Source organism: Etheostoma spectabile, chromosome 5, assembly GCF_008692095.1.
Source record: "Etheostoma spectabile isolate EspeVRDwgs_2016 chromosome 5, UIUC_Espe_1.0, whole genome shotgun sequence".
NCBI classification, from domain to species: Eukaryota; Metazoa; Chordata; class Actinopteri; order Perciformes; family Percidae; genus Etheostoma; species Etheostoma spectabile.
The window spans coordinates 7,437,330-7,461,716 of NC_045737.1; the positions used below are offsets into that span (position 1 = coordinate 7,437,330).

The following is a 24,387-nucleotide window of genomic DNA, read 5'->3' on the forward strand; positions in this document are numbered from 1 at the left end:
GTGAATGCCGGTGAGTACCACTACTGTATATCAATATAAATGAAACACAGTCGTTATTAATTATATTAAATAGTCTCCTACTACAATTAGTTTTGACATTTAGATTTAAAAAAATACTGTATGAATATCTGCATCTAGTGTATCATATAATCATGAATTGATATTTACACTTAAAGAAACCGCATCATAGCTTTAGAACCTTGAAAACAACTCAATAGAAATAAATGAAAATGAAAAAACTCTGAAGGGTGACTTAAACAGACCAACTAAAGAAAATGTTTTGTGTCTTTAAACACGTTTTAGCGGGGTGTCCTTGAAAAGCTTTGCTTGAAGCCCAAGGGCCGGGGACTCAGCTTTTAAATACTCCAGAAAGTGGAGTGTAAAACCCCCGACTGCCACATTTTGAAGGACGAAAAACAAAACCTAACTAGCGTTTATGAAATACATTCAAAATAAAGTTTTGCCCAACAGGGGCCCCTTTTCGTTGAGGGGGAACCGCAAAACCCGACCCGGGCTGATGAACACCTTTGGGCCGCCCGTCCGCTGTGCGTTCTGCTGCTACAGATAAAGCTGTTGACTGTTAGAGATCTTTTGGAAAAACGGGAAAACCTCCTAAAAGCCCCCGGGGGTGTATCCAAAAAGTTTCTTTTATTTTCCGTGCAGAGGGCTTAAGTCACGTAAAAATTTTGTCATTTTTCTCTGGTAATTAGTCTGATTCCCGAAAGGGGGGTTTGAAGGTCTTTCTGTCGACGGGCTGCCTGCCCCCAACCTCCCCTTCCTGCAGGACAAACCCCCAATTTTGGGCGTTCGCCTGGAAACGCAAAGCAAAAAACAAGTATGCAACTGCTAAATAGCAAAAGATGTAATGGCGTATATTTAAACTGGGCTGACTGAATTTTTCCAAGATTTTTCCCCCTCTTTTTTTTTTTTTTTTTCAAAATAAAAGGGGAAAAACTTAGTGCTGGCTCTAACATTCTTTTTCTTGAAATTTCAAATACATGAGAAAAAGAAAAAAAAAATATAAAAAATTTCTTTTTTTCTTGCCTGAGCAAACAAAACCCTTAGGAGCCCCAACAACCTTTGGCCCCTGGCTCCCTCTGATCCAGATGCTCTCTTGCCTAAAAGGCTGGGACCTCAACAAAGAGCAACAATTTTCTACTTCCCTTTTGGGAAATATTTTATAATTTAAAGGGATTATATCATTTGTCCTCCTGAGGAGGGGGAAAAAGACAATAATACTGAACAAAGTAAGAAAAGAAACATTTAATCCCATTTGCATTGATCTTAAGGTATTAGCTTTGCCACTTTCACCAAGGTGCTCATTGTCCACATCCTGTCCCAGGTAAGGGAAGTGCCCCACAGAATTCTGAGCACAGCAAACGCTGATTTTGAGAGTGATCCAACCTACACTCCCATGGTGACATTCTTCGCCCAGTGGACTGACCATGACCTTTCCCTTACCCCTCAATCTCCTACCATCCCTCGTTCATTAATGGCATTGCTGTAACCGGGGCTGTGAACGCACGGAGCCCTGCTTTCCCATTCAGGTCAGGTCATGCATTACCAAAAAAGATGTAAAACACACACACACCCCACACACACCCTACACACACACACACACTACACATATACTGGATGCTAACTTTTTTCTTGTCATCTAAACATTTTTCCCACAAATGACCCCCGCGTTGCGGATCATGCATCCCCTTCTTCCCTCACCCCACTTGTGGTTCTGGAAACACAGGCTACATTTTTGGGTGGCAGCAATGTCCGTCACAGATAAACTCTCCACGGCTTACATTGATGCGGGTCAGGTGTAGGGTAAAGAGGATATCAAAGTCGCTTCCTACGCGACCCTACCCTCAGATAAGGGCCTGTTGGGGTCAACACCATTTTCGATGACAACGCCGGGAGTACCTGCCCTTCGCCACTCGGCGCCCAAACTATGTCCACCCGGCCGCATTACTAAGCCCCCAAATGCCGGGAGGTGCCCTGTTTTTGTGGGTGGTGAGTGGCAGCAAAATTGACGTACAGCTTTTGAAGTGTTAGATTCATTCCATGCTTGTGCAGAGCTAACAGCCCTTTTATTGATTTTGTTCTGATTTTTAAGGTGACGTACGCACCAATGAGAACCCCCGCTCTGACCTCCTGCCACACTGTTTGTGCGTGAGCACAACCGTCTGGCACGTGCTCTGGGCCCAATCTCAATCCTCACTGGACGGGGAGAGACTCTACCAGAAACACCAAAATCATGGGAGGATATATCAGGTTAGAGAGGGGGTTAACAGCATGGAGTCCAGAAATGTTGGATTGATGATTGGATGTTATGTCCTCACATAGTTCAATTAACTCAGTGTCTTCTCTGTCTTTCAGGTTATCACTTTCAGAGACTACTTGCTTCACATTGTTGGTCCAGACATTCTTGCCAAGCAGCTGTCCACCTACCCTGGTTATGATAAAAACGTGGACCCAAGCATCTCCAATGTGTTCGCCACCGCTGCCTACCGATTCGCTCACCTGATGATTCAGCCATACGTTTTTCGTCTTAATGAGCAATACCAGGAACACCCTTTGTACCCCAGCCCACTGCTGCACAAATCCTTCTTTGCACCATGGAGGGTCGTCTTTGAAGGTACAACCATAATCTTTAACTTGTTTTACTTCACCTAATGGAAAATCAATTAGTTGTATGTTTTTATAGGCTTTAGAAAATCTAGCCTGCAATAGAAGACTTCGGCCAGTCACAGGACATTTTAGAGAGATGGCATTTTTATTGGCTGTTCCCCAAATGTAGGCCAGAGATCTTCAACATGGGGTCCAGGACCCCTAGGGGACCTCAGAGTTACTCCAGAGGGGCCTCCAAATGTTTTTCAAACTTGTATGTAAGAAGGCTATACTTTTAACTTTGGATTAATAAACTATACTTGTCTGGCCCTTGAGTTGTGAGTTTTATTTTCCAGTGTGGCCCTTTATGATAAAATTTAGTTTGACACACCCCTGTGGTAGGGCATTCATGATCAGTCTCTCTCAGGACCCCTGCTTTAGACGACAACATGCTCATTGAAATCAGCAACAGTAGCGTAAACTTAAAATGTTCCTATCTCTTGTGTTCTTCAGGTGGTTTGGACCCAATCATCAGGGGCCTGGTGGGCAGTAAGGCCAAGCTGAACACGCAGGATCACATGATGTCTGATGAGCTGAGGGACAGGCTGTTCAAATTTTTCGCTAAGTTGTCGATGGATCTGGCTTCCCTCAACATGCAGAGAGGCAGAGACCATGGATTACCTGGTAATACACTCAATTAGTCTTTCCATTTCCAATCTGTTTTGTATCGTTAGAATTATGTTTGCATCTGAGCCTTTGCAGATCATACATCATCTTAAACATGGCTTCCTTTTTACCCTGTGTCCCTTTTTAGGCTACAACAAATGGCGTGGGTTCTGTGGGCTGTCACAGCCACGAAATCAGCAGAGCTGGCTCAGGTGCTGAACAACACCAATCTGGCCCAGAAACTGCTGGATCTCTACAAAACACCTGACAACATCGATGTGTGGCTAGGAGGAGTGGCTGAGCCCTTTGTCCCAGGAGGACGAGTAGGACCCTGTTTGCATGCTTGATTTCCACTCAGTTCCAGAGAATCCGCCAGGGAGACCGGTATGTTACATAACTGACATTGCTAAAGATTTGGAGATATTTGTGTTACCTGCGCCTTTACATTCATTTTTATATTCAAATAAAACGAAAATTGCACTATTGACTGACATGTACTGAAGATATGAATACTGCTGTTTAAATTTGAAAAAACTTTCAATTTCAGACTTTGGTGGAGACTCCGGATTCTTCACTAAGGCCCAGAGAAAGTCTCTGAAGGACGTATCACTGGCCCGCATCATCTGTGACAACACTGGTATCACGGATGTACCAGAGAAGCCCTTTGAGTATCAGCCCAGGCCAAAGAAGGGTTACACTAAATGTTCTTCCATCCCTGCCTTTGACCTCAGGCCATGGAAGGAGACTATTGGGTAGGAATCCTCACTGCAGCGGCCTCACTAAAGACATCTCAGAGCCTCAGATTTTTTGCGTGACCTTTCTTCATGTTCCTGCTGACCTGCTTGCTTTGTTGTGTGTAATGAATTTACTTTTACCCACATTTTTAATAAATTTCTTTAACTGCTGGAATTAATTGTGATTACAAAAAGTGCTTAATGTTGAAATGTGAAAGTTCCTTTGATTTGATTTGTTTCTCTCTTAAAAATTTAATTGTAATGATTCATAAATAAAAGTGAACTCTCTAAAAAATTTCTGTGCATTACATGACATGTATTTTTCAAAAAACAAATATGTGGATTATAGTCTTGTTTGTCTTAAGAGTTGACAATTTATATCTCATTAGAGAGTTATTCAAACAACTATGACTCAGTGTTTCATTTTTATAACAATATTTCCAAAATCTCTGGTGAACTGAGCAACATTGGACCAAGAGAAATGTACAGCAGGGGTAATGCTGACATTGAAATAAATAACAAAAAATAATAATTAATAAAAATAATATATTTATTTGATTATGCTGTGTGTCACAGTTTAAGCCCTCACATGTTCATCTACATTAGCTTGTAACTTTAAATACCATTTTATGTATAAAAAGCAGCTTTCCCACCTCATATTTTCTTCTCATTGTCTGTGACACTTTACTGATTTTTAAAACCTTTTCCGAACCATTCATCTACAATCTACAAGTCAGAGCCAATACTACTTTTTTTACTAATTTAAATCAGTTTGCCATGCATAAAGACTACAGAGGACATATTTATTCATAAGTCAAATTGATAGTCCAAAAAGAAATTGAAGCAAGATCAAATTAAAAATATTATTTTACTATGCTAGGAAAAATCATGCCATAATTGAATTTAAAAAAAAACAAGGAAACTGAAAAAGCAAAGTTGAAATGTAAAATGATAATTTGAAAATGTAAAGTGCAATGTAAAAAGTCTAATTTAAAATGCAAAGCTTAAATATAACTGCTTAAACTGAACTCTTTGATTGATTGAAAATCGCAATGGAAATAAGAAAAGAGAAACATCAAATATGAAACTCAAAATGTGAAATGGTAAAGCTTAAATGGAAATACTTCAATTAAAATAGAAAAATAGAAATAATTTAATTTTTTGCACTTCATCCTTTTCCATTTTAAATTTTGAAGTCTACATTTTACATTTGGCAATTCCCCTGTGACATTTTAAGTTTCAGGTTTTCTATTTGGATTTAGCAGTTGGCATTTCAAAAAAAAAGTATGTAAATGAGGAGGCGTGGCCCAAAGCCTGGTGGGACGGTCTGAAACAAAAGGGGTGCAGAGGCACCTTATGTACAGCGTGGGGTCTTTCTGCAACTACGGCGACAACACAGCAAGTTGAGGGAGCAGGGCTGTAGGGAGGACTGTTATTTATAAGGCAATGCCTTCAATTTGGTGAATGCGTTCTTACATGTCTGAGCATGTGGCCTCACACACAAACTCACCAGGACTAAAAAGGAGCATTAATAACGGAGTTCCCTATCAGTCAGACAGCGAGAAAAGCAATAGGCTGTACAGCAGATAAGGGGCTGCCTTTTGCAACTAGCTAACATTAACAGCTGTTATATGCTTGCATGCATGACTTAAATTGATACAATGGCAACTTGCAGAATAGAACACATGCAGTGTCATTTAGGGGTGCAACATACTGTCATAATGTTTAAAAAATGGAGATGCTTTGACCAAATGCTGAAGAGGTGTACAATAGTAGGCGGGGATAACATTCTGTTAAAAGTGTTTATAGAGGCTTATCTTGTTGGCTCTAACCGGAAGCTCATCTCAAGAATATACAAGGGGCTACAACAAACAAAAGGTAGTTCAATGTCTGTAAAGCAAAAATGGGAACAGGAAGGAAATTTTGTCTTAAGTGAAGAAGATTGGGAGAACTTATGTGAGATACAGTGGAAAACTTCCAGTTCATCTTTATGGCGAGAGTTTTGCTGGAAAAACCTTATAAGGTTTTTCATTACTCCAGCTCAAAAGAAGCACTACACCAATTCTTCGGCATGTTGGCGACAATGTGGGTGCCTCGAAGCAAATCATTTTCACATTTTCTGGTCCTGTACATTATTGATTCCATTTTGGAGGGAGGTTTATAAAGCTTTGCAAAGCATTTTTCAGGTGGACATTCAATTTAAATTTGAGTCTTTATATTTAGGTGCCTTAACAACAAAAAATGTTTCTTCTCATGTCAAATACTTGTTTAAGATCTTAAGTGCTGCTAGTAGAAAAGCTATTACTAGAAGGTGGTTAAAACCAGGAAAACCCACCATGGAGGAATGGATTGACATTATCTACGATATTTTCAAGATGGAAAGGATTACTTTTGCTTTGAGACTGCAACAGGGAACTTTTTTGAAAAGATGGGAAAGATGGATAACATACATCACTCCATTACGCCCTTCATTTGTTTAAAGTAGATTTGGGTGTCCTTTTTTTTAATTTGTTTTATTATTATTCCCCCTCGGAAGAGGGCTTTTTGAGTCATTGAGGTTTACCCCAACATGTTTGTTCAGTTTTCATTCTGATTTTACTAGGTCTAAAAATGGTTATGAGTATGTAATGTAGAATGAATGTCTAAAGGGTCCTGGCTTACTTTAGTACTGTCTACCGAGCCGGTGATGCTTTTGTTTGTGTGGGTTATTATTGTATAATTGCAAATGGCTCAATGAGAAGTATGTCAGGTAGTGTCATTGACTATATTGTTTGGACCTGTAAGATCAAAAAAAAAAAAAAAAAAAAAAAAAATGGAGATGCTGGCTAATAGACAGGATCAGCTGATTAGGCTATTAACCTGCATCCGATTCAGTTTATTTCTAGCTTTGTTGTGTGTTTCACTAGCTAAGTTTCCATCTACTTGTCAATCAAATTATCTGAAGTTTGGTTAAAAAAACTCATGTGAATAAAGCTGGTATTTCCATCCAACGGCTTTAAAGCGAATAAAAACCTGTGTGTAATGACGTCACGTGCTTTTTTGCAATCAAATTGGCATATCAAATTGATTTTAGACATTTTAAAGGTGTTTTCATTCATTTTCGCACTGAATTGCACAATATTCAAGCAAACTTTTGCAAACAAAGTTTTTCTGGACCATAGGGATCGCACTGTCTACCAACAAATAAGCAATATTGCACAAGTTGTAATAATGCTTATGTGCCAGCTGATAGCAACATATCAAGCTATAATAAGAAAACAACGATGCTATCAACACATCGCTGTGATGATGCAACTTGCCTTTTATTTTCCCTCCGGCACTGCTGTGAGACAACTCTTTTTTGAGACATGTGTCACTGTTTGAGCGCCTTCCATTTACTCCGGAGGACATCCCACGGCTTGTAGTAACCTTTGTCGTCCATTTCCTTTGTGAGTTCCTGATTAATTAAATTCAAAAAGTCTCTCGTCTCCTCCTCCGTCCACTAACATCTGTCTTTGTTGACATCCGCCATGTGTGCAAACAGAGCGGACATACTGGGCAAAAATTAACTAAAACTTATTTTTCTTCGTTTTGTGGCAGATTGCAACCATAAAAGGACCTAAAACTTAATCGCAATTCATTATTTATTCAGCAAATGACGTTTCTAGCAGCGTTTATCGCATAAGCCGTACATCGATCAAGAGAAAATCCGATGAGACCGAACGTATTTCTTTGAGTCGATATTCATGATATTCCATCAAATTTTACTTTTCCGTAAGGCATTTTTTAATCATTATCACTTAATTTGAATAAAAACGTGTGGATGGAAACATAGCTACTAAGAGAATCGCCTCGGCATGACCAACTATGGAAACGTCCCCTCATATAATCACAGTCAACCAGCTCCTTACAAATCATTCTCGCTTTCTTCCTGTGAAGAAACTATACTGAGCTCCCTAAGCGCTTCTAGGCTAGCTTGGTCGGACCGTTTAGGACTACATCGCCAAACGCAGTTCCCGACCCTGTCTAGATTTGGTGTACTTTGCAAGTAGTTGTTACCTTGTTGTTACACAGTTTTGAAAGCAGCGAACTGCTCCTATGTATGTTAGTTGATACTTTTTTATTGGTTGCTTAGCTGTGTAACTCTTCTACCCTCTAGCTAATTAGCCCCTCTGGGTTTGGTTAGCATCGTTTGTTAGCCAGACCAGGTACCTGGAGTAAGCTATTGTGTTACGACCATAGATTTATTAAGAGAACTAGATACAGCGTTTGGTCCGGTACACTCCAATGACAGTGCTCAAAAGTGCATAAAGCAATCATGGAGCTCGGTTCCACGTTAACATGACGTCACAATGGACATGCGCACTAGCAACGATTTGTTTTGTCGTAGCAACCGGTAGCAACATGCTCGTTCAAGAGGCTTCCACCAGCCCAGCTGCCTGCGAAAGAGCTTCTGCCGGCTGCAATGACACTGCTGTCTGCATACCAGGCTGAAATCTTCAAGGAGATGGGTTGTCAGCTGGACTGAGGGACACCTAACCTGGTCCTCTGCACTTGTGCTGCACTCCCCACATGGTGCAGTGCAAGGCCTCGCAGTCGCAGGTTAGTGGGCCTTGTGGCTGAACCTCTCGGGCCTGAGTGACACACAAAAAGCAGAGGTCATGGACGGAACATATGGCCCCACCAAAGGTCTGTTAAGTCCAGCTCCAGAGAAAATGGGAGAGGGCAGTACCCTCAACAAATCTGGGGGCGAAGCCTTTGACCTCTGCCTTTCCCAAAAATACTCTGGTGTTTCACAGTTCTCGAGGGCCCCCTCTCAGTTTCTCATCCACCGTATCCAAGAAGAGGAAAGTAGTATCCCAGAGTCACCAAGCACTTTTACATGTTCAAAAACGCAACAAATAAAGGCTGCAGGCTCAGAGCCAAGAGTGAAATATTGCCCTCAAAACGATAGTTACGTGTTGTAACTCCAGATTCTATGAGTATAGGTATAGCCCTCTAAGGCTACGCTGCTGGGTCTTATCCCGTCCCGCATGCGCAGTTGGGAAGATTTTCTTTCCCGCCCTTGCGTCCAGCACTGGCTTCAACTATGTCCACAGATACTATATATAAACAGAGCGGACCTGTTGCTCGTCTCCCAACATCAGCTTTTTCTTTAGCTATTGTTACTGGAGCAGGTGGCTCGGACCTTAGAGGGCTAACCCTATACTCATAGAATCTGGAGTTACAGTACGTAACTATTGTTCTATTTTGTTTAGGCTTCTCCCTCTAATATGAAGGTAAATATGGTGCAAAATGTGAGAGTGCGTAAATGCGATGTGAGCACTTGTAGAATATGATTTAAGAGCTTGTAAAAAAAATCTGTACTCGTAGATTAGATGTGAGCACTTGTAGAATATGATTTGAGAGCTTGTAAAACTAAAATTGAACTCGTAGATGCGATGTGAGCACTTGTAGAAAATTATTTAAGAGCTTGCAGAAAAAATCTGTATCTTATTTCTTCTTCACTTCAGTCACTTTTACAGTACAACCACAACTCAGAAATTACAACCTCCCCAAATCTGTTGCTGCAAGGTGCTCTCTCGCATCACCCCACTGGGAGTCTGCGCCCTGACTTTGCAACACTTCTTGTGATACATTGGTGCAAAAACTAATTTGTACTGTGATAGTCGTAGCTCGGAGCCAACAGGACGTCGGGGACAGCAAGGTTTCTATCGCCAGATGAGGGACAACTCTGTCCAGCTTATTTATGTAGCATGAAAGCTAGCGTTAGCTAACTACCAGCCAGCCCGCTTCTAAATACTGTAAATACTTTAATTATCTCAACACTTTTAACAGTCAAACTGAAACACTGGCGGTGAGCTCCAGGTCCTGTAGCCACGGACGGACCACCACCAGTGGGGCTCGGCCAGCGTGAACACTGCTAGAAAGCTTCGTTGCCGACCTCAACCTGATCTGATCGGTGCTCCAGCGGGACACGGAGAGCTCTAGACCCGGTAGCAACGGCACAACCCCCCTGGAGCCCACCGCCAGTGTTGGTGGAATAGCAAGCTAGCATTAGCAAACTAACCCCGCTTATAAATAAATATATTTTAGTTATCCTAATACATTAAACAGTCAACCTGAAACGCTGGCGGTGAGCTCCAGGTCCTGCAGCCGCAGACAGACCGCCCTCAGTTAGTATAACGCGTGCCTTTTATATTAAAATGTATTTATTTATAAGTGTGCTGGTTGGTTAGTTTGGTAAGGATAGTTTGCTATTCAACACCAACACTGGTCTGGAGCTCCAATCAGATCAGGTTGAGGTCAGCAGCAACGATTTCTAGCGTTTCCACGCTGGCCGAGCCCAACTGATGGTGGTCCGTCTGCGGCTGCAGGACCTGGAGCTCACTGCCAGTGTTTCAGTTCGACTGTTAAGAAGTGTTGAAGCCATTTCTATGGAAATAATCTTTTCAGTTTTATTTTTGTAAGACCTGACAAAACCTGTGTTGAAAATGGAACGTAGAAATCAGAGTTTACCAGTGACCTAGAATAATGTAATTTGATTGGCTGCTAAAAAATAGTACCCTGCGAAACAGCCAGAAGCCACTGGTCTTTGGAGCAACACAGTCTTTAGACCTACACAGAATTGCAATTAATTTGTAAGAAAAGTAAAGATACTAAGTTTTTGTATTTTATGTTTAGAATTTTTTTAAGTAAACAGACAAACGAAGAACTTTGGATTCAAGACATTTACTGACGTTTTGTCCTAAGCTAGTGAGTCAGTTTGTAGCACTCTCATCAAAGTCAAAATACTGCTCGACGTAGTAAAAATATCGGGCAAATTCGGAAGATTGCTCGACGAAGCAGGAAAAAAGACGAGCAGCGTAAGACGACTGCCTAAGAAGAAGAAGAAGCCAGTCGCTCGGGAGGACGGTGAGCTAATTGACTGGGCTGAGCTGAGGAAACATGCTAGCGGATGCTGGCGAGGAAAATAGACAATTATGGCCGAAAACTATGCCACAGCTCAAGAACACAGAAAGTCAGCCAGAGATAGCCTACTTTTAGTGTCAGTCATCGGCTGAATGAAGCTTTCCCTGGAACAGGTCTGATATTCTCTTCTTGATTCTATTAGCCTCCTGACGATGCTAAAGCTAACCATCGTCTAAAGGCGACAGCTAGTGTCCACTGGATAGTCGGTTCTGAAAGTCATAGAGCTTTACTTGAAGGAATCCTACATTACAATAACCCATTTACACAAGTGCTTGTGAATGTTTAAGAAAAGTAGAAGCTGTGGACAATTCAAGGAATTGTGACAGTTTTGTGTGGGGATTTTCGAGTGACCTGACATGGCATATAAAAGCGCAGTTGCGCGTGTTGACCAAAAGAGGGCGCCAAAGCCCACAGAAAAGGCTGTGGAGAAAATACAAAGACTGAAAGGTGAACACAAGGGAAGGTTGGCACAAGTAACCAAACAATAGAATGACTTAACCAAATTGAAGGAAAATGAAGACAATGTTAATTAAATCAAAGATGAAGCCTTGCTAATGTTTGAAAGATACTTAGGACAGTATGAACGGATTAATGAAGAGTTGTGTGAGCTAATAGATGAAGAAGTTAAGAAAGCGGATCAAGATGTCTATGAGAACAGATATTTGGATTTTAAATGGTTTATAGAAGACACAAACAAATGGATTGCAGATGTCTTAGGATGAAGAAGACGATATAAGGCCACATGATAGTGTATCCAAAGCAAGCTCCGTGGTAAGCCATACTTCCAGTACTTCTGCAATGCTGAGAATTAGGGCTGAACGTGAAGCGTTGTTGGCAAGAGCTGCAGCAATGAAAAAGAGAAGCAATTGAACAGGAAGAACTTCACTTGAGAATTAAAAAAGAGCAATTGGAGCTTGAAACTGAGCTTGCTGCTTCAGAAGCTAAACTAAAGGTGAATGAAGAATTTGAAGATGCTCATGAATCTATTGATGATGTATTAGAGCCCCCTTCAGGACCCATATTCAAAGACCCATAACTAAACTTTGTTTATTGCAGGGAGAAGACTGAAGATAAAAAAGAGACAAAATAAATTAGAAATACTTACCAGAGTAGATTGAATAGAAGAGAAATGACCAGTTTTGAATAGTCTGTGAAAGTATTTAGTTGTTAATACTTGCCAGTTAATGTTTACCTTTAAATACTTTCCTGCGAAAAAGGAATTGAGAAGTTGATAAATGTGGGAGTCTAAATGGCTTAAGTTTAAGTTTAGGTTGATAATTGATATGCTAAGGCCTAGTCAATTAGGGACCGGGATAGGTTGAAGCCATTTCTATGAAAATAATCTTTTGAGTTTACTTTTGTGAGACCTGACAAAACCTGTGTTGAATATGGAATGTATAAATTGGAGTTCACCAGTGACCTAGAATAATGTAATTTGATTGGCTAAAAGGATAAGTACCCTGCGAAACAGCCAGAAGCCACTGGACTTTGGAGCAACACAGTCTTTTGACCTACACGGAATTGCAGTTAATTTGTAAGAAAAGTAAAGATCCTAAGTAAAATCAAGTTAGATTAATTAACTGCGCCGTACTTGTCCTTGTCCGCCTAAATTAATCATAAATAAACATAAAAAACTAGGAGGCTATTCGCAGTATATTAAATCGTTATTGATTTTGAATTATTTTGCACTGAAATGACAGTTGTTTGTCGGCTCTGACAGCGTTGCATCACGTGCACATGCAAAATATTTTAGCCTATGATTTCCGAAAAAAAGTACTAAGTCAACTTGTGTTATCAGCACAAGAACTGTTGAGGAATATGCAACATAATATAAAGACAATTGTTTTTGTCATATGTTATAATAACTGACAGACACTATGATTTCAATCGCTCTGTACTCGCACAGAGCGGCTGAACATAGGAACTCGGCTTCGCAGCTGAGACACGAAAAGACTATTAATTTAAAGCTTTCACTCTTAAACACAAAAGACACATCCATTTTAAAATACTGTATATATAAACATATTTGTGGTCAAACTCAGCGCCTCGCTGTGTTGTAATAACTCTGATACTTTCTTTTTGAGTCCCTCACATTTGGCGGTTAGTCCATGCATGACTGCGCCAGGCGTGCTGGGGCTGAATATCTTGGTTCCAAAACTTTTAACCAGTTCTTAAAACCTTGGCCTTCCACAACAGCAGTGGGCCTCATATCCTGAGCAATAAAGTCGACAATTCCTTCCGTGATATTATTTTTGCGTTTGGATGATAGAGGAGGCTTAACAGCCAGCGTGGTCTGGGTGTGTCTGGGGAACGCTACCCAGACGGTGGGTGCGCCAACAATTATTAGACTATGAAATATGCCAATTCTGACATGTTCTTATAGCCTACTCAAAACAGACAGGGCAACCTAACGCAGACAAGTTAGCTTACCATTATTTAGGTGATGTGCCATGTTTGTAGTAGAGCTGCAATATGCAAACTGTTGCTTGCAAACTTTGCATTTGACTTTTTTTCCGTTAACTATTTTTGTAAAATGCTGAGGACTGACTGTAAATTAAATGCTCACAATTCAATAAATATTCACCAAACCAAGGCTTTCTAGTATTTTCTTCAATCTGTCTCCAGTGGGTTGGGCTAATCTTAAAAAAAGTGAAAACAAGGGGGGTGTTCTGAAGACAGACTGTTACCTGTGAAACAGGGGTGCTCTGAAAACACCCCCATTTGCAATTAGTGCTTTCCACCCATAGACCTTAACGGTCTATGCTTCCACCTGGTGAAATTAACACGGCAAAAAATCGACCAATCAGAATTTTAGTCGAGCCAGAATGTATTGACCAATAAATCGACTAGTCGACTGGGAGATTACAGCCCTACTCCAAATGCAGTTCACAGCCGCCTAATCAGATTCCGTTATTCTGATGAAGCCTGCCATGTTAACGACGTGGCCTGAGAGGTTCACAGGGCCCGAGTCATAGCCCCCCACCCACCCACGTGCCGGGAGAATGGGGGGGGGTGAAGGCTCAGTGGGTGCAAAAACACACATGCAACGGCGTGACATGATTATCTGCGTGCATGTATCATGATTTTGACAATGTATGGCAAAAAAGAAAAAACGTCTCACAAAACAGGACTCAAGTTAACTTACATTAAGTAACTTAAAGTTTTGTGTCATGGCAGTGTGTTAGGATTACCTGTTTGTCTTCCATCATTAATGTTGTACATATTTATATAGTGTATCTGTAGAAGACAAAGACAATACCCAAACCACTTTAGTCTAAAAATGTAATAGGCCTGACATAATACAGGGTGAGATTGATTAGGCAGTGCAGTGGTTGAGGTTAAGACAAGCTGACTGTTTTTCAGTTGCGCTGACTTGTCCTCACTGCAGAGAGATGTTTCACCTGAACATCACAGTGAAGGAGCGCTTGGTGTCACAGCTTCTCACTGGGTCACCAGCTGGACTTTGATAAAAAGATGATTCGGTAACCACTGGATCGATGGACACCACTAGACTCCGGACTCTCTCTCTCTTTCTCTGACACATTGCCACTTTATTAAAGTATTTTTTATTTTATATAATAGAATTTCTGTACCTTTTTTTTTACTTTGCTTATTTCTATTCCAACCACGACAAATCTGAATGCGCAGGACCACTTTAACCTAATGATGGGCAATGAATCCAATTTGATTTTGGTCGAGAATTGAAGTTATTATAATCTAGTTATTGTAGTTGCTGAACTTTCTCTGTGGAAGATTACAAACTACAATCAATTGATTGGTTTGTCAAGCTTCTCATGGGTACAGCTGACTTTTGTTTTTTATATGTTCACGTCTTGGTCCATTATGTACATACACAAATGACACTACGTCTTTTCTTGACACATTGCATTTTCAAGTTTTGTTTTGATAATGGACTCCCGAACCTTTGTCGTCTTGGACTCATTCACCAACCAGGCCTCACATCCGATATACCCAGATTACGATTTACCTTCCAGATAGTGATGATTCCATTTTTTAGAAGCAGCTAAATTAAATGTATATATACAGTAATGATAGATTTAATTTTTGAAGAAAATAATAAAAATAAGCATTGTATCTGAAGTTGAAATAGGCGAGCACGTTTCTTGTGACTGTTTTTACCTTTGTTGTCGTGATGCTTGAACGATAACAATTTAATATAGATTTTGTATTTTTTTCTTGTTTCCTTTTGTGACAGGTAGCCTGTTAAAGTTGTCTAATTTTTCCTAATATGATTCTAAATGTTCTAAATGTTACGCTGGCGTTTTATACTTTGGAACACTGGAGGCCCTGAAGAGAGGAAGCAAAACTGCCTGAAAAGTGCATTGTTTATAACTTATTATTATTATTATTATTATTATTATTATCCATAATTATGCCTCATTTGCCCACAAATCCATTATGTCATACACTGTTTAAAAATAGAGTCAATTAGTCACTACATTCTGTGGCTTTTCCAGTTTGCCATTTTGGACTTCCTCATGCTTACTTTGTTTTACTCCACTCCTGTCTTGTCCGTTTACCTGAAAAAAAACTTCCAGTAAAGCCGACATTATTACCGTACTTCCTTGATAAGAAAGGTTATTACTCTTAAAGAAATAAAATTAGCTTTTTGTTAGATATTGAGGTTATTGTTAAAATGTGACTATATTTTGGAAGATGGGAAGTTATCTTATTTTTATAAGCCTGTTGTTAAATGATCTGGGAACGTTTGACAAATTTGTATGCACTTATTAATATGTATATTCTTTTATAAAAACCCACATGCTGCTTTCAGTTAGCATGTTCCCAATCAGAGATACCAACAATAGAGAGGACAGTATTTATTTTGACTATGACAACTGAAGCTGCATGTAAACACATAGACACTCCCATCTTTCCCATAAGTGAGTAATTTGCAAATAAGTCAAACCTTCCTTATGCATTCCACACGCGCACGCGCGCACACACACACACACACACACACACACACACACACACACACACAAAAGTACAGTCTGTCATGTGCTTATGTGGTTGGGTCTTAGGATGCAGTTACTGTAGATAGATCACCATTTACGTGTTTGTTTATTAACTTTTAATATTGGATACCTTCCATGTAATTGTGTATATATACAGTACAGTTCTTAAACTGTATATGTACTATTATTAAGTTAAATATCTTTCTAATTTAGCTGCAGCTCTGCTGTTCTGATAAAACACTAATGTATCGCAATGAAAGATATTTTAAATATTCTACTAAAATGTCCCTCAAGGCACAAATAAACAGCTCATAGGCCCAGCAAACACAGATCAGCCACATCAGGAGGATTCAACATGGAGGTGGAAATATAAACAGGAAAACAATAGGAGACTAATGCACGTGATGTTTGAGGTAAAGTGCTGAATTAAATACAATAATTCACAAAGCTAGTGTTTGTGTCGGTTTAGTCTGCATTTAGGGACCCTGAATCTTCAACCAGAGGGTAAAAGCTGAAATTCAGAGTGAAGTATGTGGGTTGGATCGCAAACCTTTTTTTGGTGCCTGCCTGATAACCGACTGCTCATAAATTGTCTGGGGGGACAGATGTTTTTTTTCACCCACATAATCTTCATAGCTGTCTGTAACTGCCAGGGGATCTGTGATTTGGACTGTACTGTCAGGTTACCATACCAGGCTGTGATATCGTATTTTAGAATACTCTCTAATATTGCATGATAGAACAACAACATACATTTGTGTTCGACTCCATACATTCTAAGTCTTTGTAGAAAATGCATCCTCTGTTGAAGTCTGGGACAGAGAATATTCATGTGGTCCTTCCAGCTGAGTGCATTATCGATATGTACACCAAGGTACTTGTCAGAGCTAACCTGAATAATGGGAAAGGTGTTGATCACCACAGGCCTGGTGTCGCCTTCGGCCTTTTTGGTCAAACACCATATCCCCAGTAACAACAAAATGCCAAAGAAAATTTTTCATCATGTAGCCACAATAATAAATGCTTTTTAGCTTCTCTGTTTTGTGAACGTTGCTATTTTGTGTCGCTATCAGATTCAAGTAACTTTTTTTTTTTTCTCGGTTTTTTTGTTGACATGTTGTAGCCTCATGTCAGTTTCATAAGGGTTTTTCCCTAATATGATTCTAATGTCATCTAAATGTGTTTAACTAGCTGGCGTTTTATACTTGCAGTACCTCACTGAAAAAGTGCATTGTTTTTAACTTATTATTATTATTATTATCCATAATTATGCCTCATTTGCCCACAAATCCATTATGTCATACACTGTTTAAAAATAGAGTCAATTAGTCACTACATTCTGTGGCTTTTCCAGTTTGCCATTTTGGACTTCCTCATGCTTACTTTGTTTTACTCCACTCCTGTCTTGTCCGTTTACCTGAAAAAAAACTTCCAGTAAAGCCGACATTATTACCGTACTTCCTTGATAAGAAAGGTTAGTACTCTTAAAGAAATTTAATTAACTTTTTGTTAGATATTGAGGTTATTGTTAAAATGTGACTAGATTTTGGAAGATGGGAAGTTATCTTATTTTTATAAGCCTGTTGTTGAATGATCTGGGAACATTTGACAAATTTGTATGCACTTATTAATATGTATATTCTTTTATAAAAACCCACATGCTGCTTTTAGTTAACATGTGTCCAATCAGAGATACCAACAATAGAGAGGACAGTATTTATGTTGACCATGGCAACTGAAGCTGCATATAAACAAACAACAATCTTTCCCATAAATGAGCAACCAATGATTACCCATAATTTCCAAATAATTCAAACCTTCCTTATGCATACACGCACGCACGCACGCATACACGCACGCACGCACGCACGCACGCACGCACACACACACACACACACACACACACACAGCTGCAGAATGAAGTGGCATCATGTCTGTCATGTGAAATGATGTGGTTGGGTCTTAGGATGCAGTTACTGTAGATAGATCACCATTTATGTGTTTGTTTATTAACATTTAACATTGGATAGCTTCCATGTAATTGTATATATACAGTATATATTCTTCAACTGTATGTACTATTATTAAGTTAAATATCTTTCTAATTTAGCTGCAGCTCTGCACATTGGCTGTTCTGATAAAACCCTAATGTAGTGCGATGCCAGCAGCAACATGAAAGTTCAAAGTGCTTTACATGAAAAAGCATTAGGAAAAGATACAAATGAAACACAAGACAAGATAAAATGACGCATAAATTGGATTTAAAAAAGAGTAATATAGGGGTTACAGTGAAAGATAGAAATAGTCCGACAATTTATTTTGATGACAGGCAGTGGCAAAAAAAAATATTTCAAATATTCTCTTAAAATGTCCCTCAAGGCACAAATAAACAGCTCATAGGCCCAGCAAACACAGATCAGCCACATCAGGAGGATTCAACATGGAGGTGGAAATATAAACAGGAAAACAATAGGAGACTAATGCACGTGATGTTTGAGGTAAAGTGCTGAATTAGATACAATAATTTACAAAGCTATATTAGAATTTACAAAAAATGCAATTAGTTAAAAATAAAATTTGCTATAAAATTAAAAAAAATATTTTAATATTAATATTATTAAACGTTGTTTTCAGCATTTAGCAGCAGAGCTCTGGATCGACTGTAACCGATGACGTGATTATCGCTATATGGCTATGAAATCGTGCGTGGCTTTTATGTTTTTTGGCTTTAGTTCAGGAAAAATATTTGATCTCCTTGAATGACTGAAGAAGTGTGTGACTCAAAGTTGCCCAAAAGCCTTCAAACCAGGAAGTTTTTTTTTTTCCTCCAGATGACACATCTGAGTGATTCTTAATGAATGTTATCACACCAATTAATTGAACTATTGTTGATTACCGGCATGTTGGTTGCACGACAGGTTCGTTGTTTCCTGCTAAACCACATGCCCATCAATCAGATCAAAGAGGTAGGGAGTTTCCTCCTCATTCCAAAAACTATATAAACCGACAACTATATGTTCTATAATTCACTGACTCCTCACTGCAGCTGAAGGTTCATTGTGGGACTTCTAAGACATCACAGGTATTAATCCTCTTGTCTAACTTTTTAACTTTGTGGTCAATTGTAGTTCACATTCAGGAAACCGTGTCCTCTGGTATACTGATTACTGTGAATATAACAGGACTATGTTTGTCTTTTTCAGAGATGAAGTGGGTTTTGTGCCTGCTATCTGCAGGTCTTTTCCTGTGTTTGCAAAACCATGTGAATGCCGGTGAGTACCACTACTGTATATCAAATGTAAATGAAACACAGTCATTATGAATTTATATTAAATAGTCTCCTACTACATTTAGTTTTGACATTTAGATTTAAAAAAATACTGTATAGGAATATCTGCATCTAGTGTATCATATAATCACTGAATTGATATTTTACACTTGAAAGAAACCTGCATCATAGCTTTAGAAATCCATTGAATACAACTTCAATATGAAGATAGAATAAGAAAATGAAGAAACATCAGTGAAGGGTGACTTAATCAGAGACCAGACTAACTGAAAGATGTTTTGTGTCTTCAGAACAACGTTTGAGCAGGAGTGTCATTGAAAAAGCTGTGCTTGAAGCCAAGGCAACGGTGGACTCAGCTTATGAGTACTCCAGAAGAGTGTGAGTGTAAAACCTCCTGAACTGCTACACAAGTTCTGAAGTGACAGAAAAACAAATCGCATAACATGAGCGTTTATGAAATACATTCAAACTGAAAGTTGTGCGCCATACAGGAGCCTTGATCGTGTGAGGAGGAACACAGCAAATCCGTCAGACATCCTGAGGCTGATGAAGCAGCCTGTTGGGCCGACCCGTACCGCTGTGCGTTCTGCTGACTACATGATTAATGCTGTTAGACTGATTAAGAGATCTTTGGAAAGACGGGAAAAACGCTCCATAAATGCCACAGGTGTGTATCCAAAATGTGTTCTTTTACTTTTCCATGCAGAAGGCTTCAAGTCACAGTAAATATATGTCTATTCTTTGTCTCTGGTAATTAGATCTGATCTCTGATGGGGATTTGAAGGTCATTGCTGATCTGACGGGCTGCTCTGCCCAAATCCGTCTTCCTTCCTGCAGGACAACTCCCAATTTGGACAGGTTTCGCACTGGAAGCAGCAACTGCAACCACAAGTGAGGCAACTGCTAAATAGCAAGACTGATGGGTGGACCATAAAAATAACAACTGACAATTATATCCACAGCTAATTGACGGTTTAATTTTTTTAACCTGGGACTGAACAGAATTTTGCCAACGATTTTCCTCCTCTTTTTCTTTCTTTCATTTCAGAAATAAAGGTGTAAGAAATCTTAGTGACTGGACTGCTAACAATCTTTGTTGTTGAATTGTCAATTACAGTACATGTTGTGCATGGTGCTGTAGAACAACATGAGAAACAGAAAGAAAGAATAATAAAAGGATTTCTTTATTTCTTGCCTAGAGCAAACAGCCGCTTAGGAGCCTCCAACACACCTTTGGCCCGCTGGCTCCCTGCTGAGTACCAGGATGCAGTCTCTCTGCCTAAAGGCTGGGACCTCAAGCAAAGAGTCAACAATTTTCTACTTCCTTTGGTAATATATTATAATATATATAGATAGTATATATATATCAATTTGTCCTCCTGAGGAGGTGGAAAAAGACAATAATACTGAACAAAGTATAGAAAAGTAACATTTAATCCCATTTGCATTGATGCTTAAGGTATTAGCTTGTGCCACTTTCACCAAGGTGCTCATTGTCCACATCCTGTCCACAGGTAAGGGAAGTGTCCAACAGAATTCTGAGCACAGCAAACGCTGATGTGGAGAGTGATCCAACCTACACTCACATGGTGACATTCTTCGCCCAGTGGACTGACCATGACCTTTCCCTTACTCCTCAATCTCCTACCATCCGCTCGTTCAGTAATGGCATTGACTGTAACCAGGGCTGTGAACGCACGGAGCCCTGCTTTCCCATTCAGGTCAGTGTCATGCATTACACAAGAAAAGATGTAAAACACACACACACACACACACACACACACACAACACTCACATGCGCGCACACACACACAAACAATTAAATGCACATTCCATATTAAACCTATTATACTTTTTTTAATAAATTGTTTTAAATTGTAAACTGCTTCTTGTCATCTAAACAGTTTCCCACAAATGACCCCCGCGTTGCGGATCAGTGCATCCCCTTCTTCCGCTCAGCCCCAGCTTGTGGTTCTGGAAACACAGGCTACATCTTTGGTGCAAGCAATGTCCGTCAGCAGATAAACTCTCTCACGGCTTACATTGATGCGGGTCAGGTGTACGGTGAAGAGGATATCAAAGCTCGCTTCCTACGCGACCTCACCTCAGATAAGGGCCTGTTGAGGGTCAACACACAGTTCGATGACAACGGCCGGGAGTACCTGCCCTTCGCCAGCTCGGCGACCAACGTATGTGCCACCCGGGCACGCATTACTAATGTCCCAAATGCACAGGAGGTGCCCTGCTTTGTGGGTGGTGAGTGGCAGCAAAATTGACGTACAGACTTTTGAAGTGTTAGATTCATTCCATGCATCTTGCAGAGCTAACAGCCCTTTATTTTTTTCTGATTTTTAAGGTGACGTACGCACCAATGAGAACCCTGCTCTGACCTCTTTGCACACACTGTTTGTGCGTGAGCACAACCGTCTGGCACGTGCTCTGGCCAATCTCAATCCTCACTGGGACGGAGAGAGACTCTACCAGGAAGCACGCAAGATCATGGGAGGATATATGCAGGTTAGAGAGGGGCTTAACAGCATGGAGTCCAGAAATGTTGGATTGATGATTGGATGTTATGTCCTCACATAGTTCAATTAACTCAGTGTCTTCTCTGTCTTTCAGGTTATCACTTTCAGAGACTACTTGCTTCACATTGTTGGTCCAGACATTCTTGCCAAGCAGCTGTCCACCTACCCTGGTTATGATAAAAACGTGGACCCAAGCATCTCCAATGTGTTCGCCACCGCTGCCTACCGATTCGCTCACCTGATGATTCAGCCATACGTTTTTCGTCTTAATGAGCAATACCAGGAACACCCTTTGTACCCCAGCCCACTGCTGCACAAATCCTTCTTCGCACCATGGAGGGTCGTCTTTGAAGGTACAGCCAAGATCTTTAACTTGTTTTACTTCACCTAATGGAAAATCAATTAGTTGTATGTTTTTATAGGTTTTAGAAAATCTAGCCTGCGATAGAAGACTTTGGCCAGTCACAGGACATTTTAGAGAGATGGCATTTTTATTGGCTGTTCCACAAATGTAGGCCAGAGATCTTCAACAGGGAGTCCAGGACCCCTAGGGGACCTCAGAGTTACTCCAGAGGGGCCTCCAAATGTTTTTCAAACTTGACTGTAAGAAGGCTATATGAGACATGCAATAATACAGTCACTTTTTTTAATTTTTTTTTTTTACTTTGGATTAATAAACTATACATGTCTGGCCCTTGACTTGTGAGTTTTATTTTCCAGTGTGGCCCTTTATGATGAAATTTAGTTTGACACACCCCTGTGGTAGGGCATTCATGATCAGTCTCTCTCAGGACCCCTGCTTTAGACGACAACATGCTCATTGAAATCAGCAACAGTAGCGTAAACTCAAAATGTTCCTATCTCTTGTGTTCTTCAGGTGGTTTGGACCCAATCATCAGGGGCCTGGTGGGCAGTAAGGCCAAGCTGAACACGCAGGATCACATGATGTCTGATGAGCTGAGGGACAGGCTGTTCAAATTTTTCGCTAAGTTGTCGATGGATCTGGCTTCCCTCAACATGCAGAGAGGCAGAGACCATGGATTACCTGGTAATACACTCAATTAGTCTTTCCATTTCCAATCTGTTTTGTATCGTTAGAATTATGTTTGCATCTGAGCCTTTGCAGATCATACATCATCTTAAACATGGCTTCCTTTTTACCCTGTGTCCCTTTTTAGGCTACAACAAATGGCGTGGGTTCTGTGGGCTGTCACAGCCACGAAATCAGGCAGAGCTGGCTCAGGTGCTGAACAACACCAATCTGGCCCAGAAACTGCTGGATCTCTACAAAACACCTGACAACATCGATGTGTGGCTAGGAGGAGTGGCTGAGCCCTTTGTCCCAGGAGGACGAGTAGGACCCTTGTTTGCATGCTTGATTTCCACTCAGTTCCAGAGAATCCGCCAGGGAGACCGGTATGTTACATAACTGACATTGCTAAAGATTTGGAGATATTTGTGTTACCTGCGCCTTTACATTCATTTTTATATTCAAATAAAAACGAAAATTGCACTATTGACTGACATGTACTGAAGATATGAATACTGCTGTTTAAATTTGAAAAAACTTTCAATTTCAGACTTTGGTGGGAGACTCCGGGATTCTTCACTAAGGCCCAGAGAAAGTCTCTGAAGGACGTATCACTGGCCCGCATCATCTGTGACAACACTGGTATCACGGATGTACCAGAGAAGCCCTTTGAGTATCAGCCCAGGCCAAAGAAGGGTTACACTAAATGTTCTTCCATCCCTGCCTTTGACCTCAGCCATGGAAGGAGACTATTGGGTAGGAATCCTCACTGCAGCGGCCTCACTAAAGACATCTCAGAACATCTGATTTTTGCGTGACCTTTCTTCATGTTCCTGCTGACCTGCTTGCTTTGTTGTGTGTAATGAAATTACTTTTACCCATATTTTCAATAAATTTCTTTAACAGCTGGAATTAATTGTGATTGCTATGAGTGCTTAATGTTGAAATGGAATATTTTCTAAGTTCCTTTGATTTGATTTGATTTGTTTCACTCTTAAAAATTAAATTTTAATGATTGCATAACAGGGCATGAATTTTTCAAAAAAGAAATATGTGGATTATAGTCTTGTTTTTCTTAAAAGTTGACAATTTACATCTCATCAAATGAAAGTTATTCAAACAACTGTGACTCAGTATTTCATTTTTATAACAATTTGTCCAAGATCTCTGGTGAACTGAGCAACACTGGACCAGGAGAAATGTACAGCAGGGGTAATGCTGACATTAAAATAAATAACAAAAAATAATAAATCATAAAAATAATACAATGATTTGATTTTGCTGTGTGTCACAATTCAAGCCATTACACCTTTAATCTGCATTAGCTTGAAACTTTAAATCCGGAGAAAATTAGAATAACTTATGATATACTTTATACTTAAAGTATTCCATATTCATTAGTTGAACACCAAATGTGTTAGTAGTTTAATTTGGTTACCTTTCCCTGAATATGAATGAAAAGTAGATTATAATAACTTTTACCAACCAATGTCTCAAAGTATTGCATTTAAACCCCATTTTATGTATAAAAAGCAGCTTTCTCAGCTCTTAGTTTCTTATAGGTTTCATAAGCTCATATCATTGTCTGGGACACTATACTGATTTT

The 24,387-nt window shown here is 39.9% G+C and overlaps 1 protein-coding gene and 1 pseudogene across 1 annotated transcript; both read left to right on the forward strand.

Moving 5' to 3' along the window:
- Positions 1–4: 4 nt before the first annotated feature.
- On the forward strand, positions 5–24,023 carry LOC116689349 (eosinophil peroxidase-like; annotated as a pseudogene).
- LOC116689676 (eosinophil peroxidase-like) lies at positions 18,861–23,904 on the forward strand. The gene is given in 14 exon segments (XM_032516265.1): positions 18,861–19,016; positions 19,138–19,206; positions 19,514–19,601; positions 19,715–19,890; positions 19,982–20,114; positions 20,423–20,552; positions 20,738–20,944; positions 21,128–21,479; positions 21,580–21,740; positions 21,846–22,104; positions 22,629–22,799; positions 22,930–23,167; positions 23,332–23,513; positions 23,516–23,904. Coding segments are annotated over 13 exon segments (2,190 nt in total). The 5' UTR covers positions 18,861–19,016; positions 19,138–19,139; the 3' UTR covers positions 23,542–23,904.
- Positions 24,024–24,387: the final 364 nt, after the last annotated feature.